The sequence below is a fragment of the Marmota flaviventris genome, chromosome 13 (genome assembly GCF_047511675.1).
Source record: "Marmota flaviventris isolate mMarFla1 chromosome 13, mMarFla1.hap1, whole genome shotgun sequence".
Classification (NCBI taxonomy): domain Eukaryota; kingdom Metazoa; phylum Chordata; class Mammalia; order Rodentia; family Sciuridae; genus Marmota; species Marmota flaviventris.
This window is the reverse complement of record NC_092510.1, coordinates 34312395-34318394: the sequence shown is the minus strand read 5'-3', so window position 1 is coordinate 34318394 and position 6000 is coordinate 34312395. Positions and strand designations below refer to the sequence as shown.

Below are 6000 nucleotides of genomic sequence, written 5' to 3'. Positions count from 1 at the left end.
AGTGCTCAAAGCAAACTTGTATCAAATAGATTCCTCAGAAGTAACCTTTCGCCAAAAACAGCCCCCATCCTTCACATCCCAGTTTAGAAGCTTCTACTGACCAATCTATCATGGTTTTTTGGAGAAGTGGAATGTCCCCATTTCACTGAACAGAGGGAATGCAGAGCACCAGGCATGCCACAAATTCCACTGGATGAAAAAAAGAGGGCGGGGGTATTCCTGGGTTAATAATACTGGACCATTAATACTGAAACTTCTGAGATATAAAACTTATTCCACCCACCTTTTCCAAATTTTACTCTAGACTGTCCTAAAAGAATTCCCCTCCCTTCCATTCTGGGGAACAGAAGTTAAAATTAGGGCCAACCCTGCGGGACTGACATGCCAGATGCAGAGAGGCTGTCCCCTGAAATAAGCTGGTTCCCACCGCGGATGGGCGGGGCAGGCGCCTCTGGTCCCAACCAGCGAAGGGACTGCTGGAAGGCCTGCCCCTTCCAAGTGTCGGCAAGGGGTCTGGTCCCAAGCTTTAAAATCCTGAAGGAAGGCACCTCGTGCCGACCTCTCCTCTCCTCTCCTCTCCTCCAGCGGTGGCTGGCTGTTCAAAACTGTGAGGTCGTGTCCCTGAGCAGCTCCCGCGTCGCCTGGGACAAGGGGGCCGCGCGGTTTGACCGCCCGCTGCAGCCCAGCGCTCTCCACACAGGCACCTCCAGCTTGCCACTCCGCCCGCTTTGCAAAGTTGGGCAGCTCCAGGAGCAAGCTTTGCCTCTGGGCTTCTCCCTCCTGGGCCCCAGTGCCCCCGCCTCCCCGCTCCCTTTCACCACCAGCAGCCGGTCCCGGAGTTGGCAGCCTGCATCCTTTGCCCAGCCCTGCTCCCTGAAGCACGACCATGCTGCTAAGGGGCGTCCTCCTGGTGGTGCAAGGTAAGGCCCGGACGAAGGAGGACCCCCGGGGGGCGCTCTCGCGGCTCGCTCCAGCTCTTGCTACCCCGGTGGCAGGGCTCGCGGTGCTGGGCTGGGCCATCCGAGGGCGCCTCCCGATCCTTCTCCGCAGCCGTTAATCTCCGCTGGCCAAGCCTGGGGTGGGAGTGGGCGTAGGGTCCCGTAGCGAAGTTCCCCCGTGGCTGCTGGGGGAGGTAGTGCATCCCTCTCCCGCCCCCTCCCTCACGCCATCCCCCAACTTTCACCAGACGGTCCCCCCGGGTTGGTGCAAGCGCTCCCCGGAGGGAGCACGAACTGAAACTCGCTTTGTGCCTGCAGCCCTGCAGCTTGCTGGTGCCTTGGACCTGCCCGCTGGGTCCTGTGCCTTTGAAGAGGGCACTTGTGCCTTTGACTCGGTGTTTGCATTTCTGCCATGGATTTTAAATGAGGAAGGTAAGGGGGCTCCATGGAGAGGCGCCCCGAGGTAAACTTTCTAATTTGTTAGTTGGCTTCTATTCCTTACCCCCACATGGATAATGTCATCTTGGAGTTAAATCCCCTCTGGAGCAAAAGTGTGAGTCACGGATCCTCCTTCCAACCCTCAGCTGTATTGCAAGGGATGGCCAAGAAAGAGATAAGGCAGGTTTTCTTTGTTTACCTGGCCTGTGGCTAGGAGCTCTGAGAATATGCACCTCCCACCAGCACTCCTTAACAAGGGAAAGGAGGGCGGGGGCATTGCTAATGATTGCCACCTGCCAGCTGTGTGCCCCCTTCAGGCCATCCTTTTTTTTTCTGGTCTTCAATGAACACATTTGTGAGCTGGGAAATTTGGATGGGACTTCTTGTCCAGCTTTGCAGAATGGCCCGATACTTGGACTGGAGACATTTAGCTCAGTAGGAGAGCATTTGCCTAGCATGCTCAAGGCCTTGGGTTCCATCCCTGCACTGTTTTAAAAAAAGAAAGCGGTTGGGGGGGCAAACAACAAAAGCCAGAATGGTCCTGAACTTCTGTGATGGGACCCCAGTGCTGAGACTTTTGTCCTCTGGCTCCTGTATATGATTCAGCACTAGACAAAAGAGGAAATTTCACCACAGAATATTTGAGGTCATTCAATTGGAGGGTATTGGTCTCACTACTCCACATTGTTTGTGTTGCAGTAACAAAGTCTAAATGTGGGGAATTCAGATGTGTCTTCCTATCTTCATTTATATAGGAAAAAATCAATTAGTGCCCATTACTCAATAGCAGGCACCAAGTGTCCCTCCTTCTTTCTCTTCTTTGTCACTTATATCACCATCATGTAGAAACCTAACACCCTTAACCATTTGGGCTAGAAAACAATCTCCTATCATGGAGACAGCACCATAAATGAAACCAGCTCACCCCACCTCCCAAATCAGTTGTCATCATACAATGTGACTCCCTGGAGATGGGTGGAGCCCTGAACCCTGATGAGAAGGCCTAAACTGTCACCACAGCTCAATCCCCAGACTTCTTTTGACGGGCTTGCTTACATGAACTTCTCTGGGCCTCACAGGTAGGTGATGCTAGCATCATTTTTGCAGAGGTGGGGACCTGAGTCTTCAAATATTCAATTGGCTGGTCTGTGTCACATAGTGTCACAAAGCGGCCAACTCTGAGTTGTCCGGTCATGAGAAGAAATAGGAAGAAACCAGTTCAGTAGTAATCTTTATCCCCAACACTTGACACATCTTGACTATTACAGTTTACTGGAGGATATTTGGAAAAAGGCAATTTTTGATCTATTATCACAGGGATTCTACCTTGCCAAAGGCTTTAGGAAAGAATCTCACCACCCAACCCTTTTTCTATTCTGGTTACTGTGAAGCATTTTGAGAGATGGCCTTACATGTATCATGGGACTGGTTTGGGGGAGCATTATTCTCTAGCACAAGGCTTCTTGAACTTCACGTGCAACAGAATGACCTGGTGGGCATATTAAGACAGCTTGCTGACCCCCTCCCTGAGTTTCTGATTCAGTGGGTCTGGAGTGGGACCTGAAAATTTGTGACAAGTTCCAGGTTTTGTTGCTGCTCCTCTGGGGACCACACTTGGAGAACTTCAGACTTCCATGATGTTTGTTCTCCCCCATCCCCTCTTTCTCATACACACATCCATACACACACATCCATGCTGTTTGCCCTAAGTAGGTCTAGAAACAAGGTGCAGGAATGACTTTGAGACCCCCAAGGGTGATCTTAAATCTTGCGTCGTAGGCTCCTCCCTTGCCTCACTCTGGTGTGACCCTGAAGAAAGGAAATCAGTATCACTCCTGAAACCAGAGCCTGAGTTCCTGAGCCCCCACCCCCAGCCTCTACCAGGATAGGAACCCTCCCAGTCTGCCTCTGGGTCAGTGGGCATGCCACAACCTGCTGAGCTCAAGTCCCTCCCAGGCCCGCGGGAAGTGCTGTGCTGAGCTGGCACCTCTGCACCAGGGTGGCAGTTATACTGCTCCCCTTCAGGGAAAACAGAAAGATGCTTATAGAAAAAGATGATTACAGTTTAATAGTATAATGAAGGCACTGTGGCTTCCCCCCCTCCCGCCCCCTGGCTCAGGACTGGGACAACTGACTGGCTAGAGGAAGTACATTCACTCTCCTCCAACCAGTCCAGGGTGGAGCAGGCAGGTTAGGCTTCAGTCGTTACATATTTAGTGTTTCAGAGATCCTAACAGTCCACTGTGGGCTCTGGATCAGTGAGGTAAATATGTGCCAGGTGCTGTGGTTGCCTACTGAGAAGCCATCACGAAGAATTTCCCTTATAAACCCATTTCTAGGTTGTTCAATTAAAAATAATAAAATTGTCCCAGGCTGAAGTTTGGCTAGCTGTTCACAAACTTCTTTGCAAATTTACTTCATCTTGCTGTAGAAACCCTTTGAAACAGGTTCCACTCACCTCTGTGTGCTGGATCCACCAAAAAATGTTATGAGTTTCAGAGATTTTTGCCCACTAACACTTGGAACATAAATGGTACTTCTGTATGCCCTTGGTCAGTAGGTTAATTTACAGCAGGGAAAGCAATGCTAAAGCCCAGTGAAGGTAGTTAAGTCTAAATACAAGTCTACAGTTTAGAATCTCATCGCAGAAGGGTCATGTCTAGGGGTAGTTGGAATCATCTTGGCTCACACTATCTCTTCTATTGCTGGAAATTGTATCTGACGTCCTTTAGTTTATCTAGACTATTAGGTTTCTAAACATCTCTGATTATATTCCAATGTCCACTAGTTCATGTCACTTTGAAATATGCTTCATCTCCAATGGATACAGAATAGGTAAGTTTTGACCATGCAACGTGTTGGCTTGGGTTGCATACCATTGTGGAGTTTCCCCCAGGGAAAGGTGGCAATACTAGGTCAGGTGACTGGGCACTGCTGCCCAGTATTATCTACTTTCTGGTTTTGCCAATGTTTGTTCCATTTTCTTGATTTACCCCTATGCTTTTTGTAGAATTTTTAAAAATTTCCTAACTTGTCAAGGGAAGTGAAATTATGTTATACTCAAATTTGAACTTGCTTCTAAATCTTAGGTTTGAATTAAACCCAGGAAATAAGGGATTTATTTTATCCTACAAAAAATCTTCTTTATTTGTTCATTTATCTTTAATAAAAATTATCCTTATTCATCCACAGTTCAGAAAATGTTGGAACTCCTTTAGAGCAATGGTCCTCAGCAAAAATTGAGACTGTTCATTCCATTTTCCTCATGCCAGCAGTGGGGAAGAAGCCCTTTGGCTGAGGATTCTTGGAGACCATACAATTGGCCTCACAATTCTCATTAGTCATTGAGTGGATTTTGGCTTCACTCTTATTTTTGGACATTGTGGCTTCCCACCTTTAACCTCCAAGAAAGCAAGGAATAGGAAAAACTGAAGCAAGGAGGGAGATAAAACCAAATCCAGGCCTGAGACTGGGACTCGGCAGTAGAGCACTCGCTTAGCATGTGTGGGGCCCTGGGTTTGATCCTCAGCACCACATAAAAATATATAGATAAAATAAAGGTACTGTGTCCAACTACAACTAAAAAATTAATATTAAAAAAAAAATCCAGGTGCTACTCCTTAAGCAGATGTTCCGAACACTAAGCTATGGGTGAAGAAGGGGATGCCAAGATGTATCAGATGAAGGGGAGGTTAAAAAAAGAAACCCAAAACACAGTTTTTAAAATCTGTTCTAATTACTTATGCATGACAGTAGAATGCATTTTTGACATATCATACATAAATGGAGTATAACTTCTTATTCTTCTGGTTGTAGAGTTACACAGGTCATGTAATCATATATGCATATAGGGTAATAATGTCCGATTCATTCCACATCACATTCTTCCCACTCCTTCCCCTCCCTTCACTCCCCTCTCTCTAATCCAAAGTACCTCTATTCTTCCCTAGCGCCTCACCCTTTGTTGTGAATTAGAATCCACATATCAGAGAAAACACTTGGCCTTTGGTTCTTTGGGATTGGCTTATTTCACTTAGCACGATCATCTCCAGCTCCATCCATTTACTAGCAAATGCCATAATTTCATTCTTCTTTAAGTCCGAGTAATATTCCCTGTATATATACCACATTATCTTTATCCATTCATCTGTTGAAGGTCACCTAAGTTCATTCTATGGCTTAGCTATTGTGAATTGAGCTGCTTTAAACATTGATATGGCTACATCCCTGTAGTATGCTGATTTTAAGTCATTTGGGTATAAACCAAGGAGTGGGATAACTGGGTCAAATGGTGGTTCCATTTCAAAAGTTTCCTGAGGAATCTCTATACTGTTTTCCATACTGGTTGCACCAGTTTGCAGCCCCACCAGTAATGTATGAGTGTACCTTTTCCCCCACATTCTTGCCAATGTTTATTGTTGCTCAAAGCACTTTTTATACAGAAGACCTACCTTGTTTTTCTTCTATAGAGGTCAAGGTTTGAGAAATTGCCTAACACAAGAAATATCTGGATGATTCTTTTATCTTAGAATAAGTGATAGTATCTGAGGCTGGAAAGTAGTCATGGTTTGTCCTAACCAAGGGACAGGGCTGGGGGTCATGGTAAAGTGCACCTGAATCACCC

At 46.8% G+C, this 6000-nt stretch overlaps 1 protein-coding gene across 1 annotated transcript in view; it reads left to right on the top strand.

Moving 5' to 3' along the window:
- Positions 1-475: 475 nt before the first annotated feature.
- Mamdc2 (MAM domain containing 2) overlaps positions 476-6000 on the top strand; it is a 168895-nt gene continuing 163370 nt past the window's right edge. The window contains exons 1-2 of the mRNA XM_027940136.2: positions 476-920; positions 1257-1370. Coding sequence (XP_027795937.1) covers positions 887-920; positions 1257-1370 — 148 coding nt within the window. The 5' untranslated portion in view covers positions 476-886. The remainder of the gene's footprint in view (positions 921-1256; positions 1371-6000) is intronic.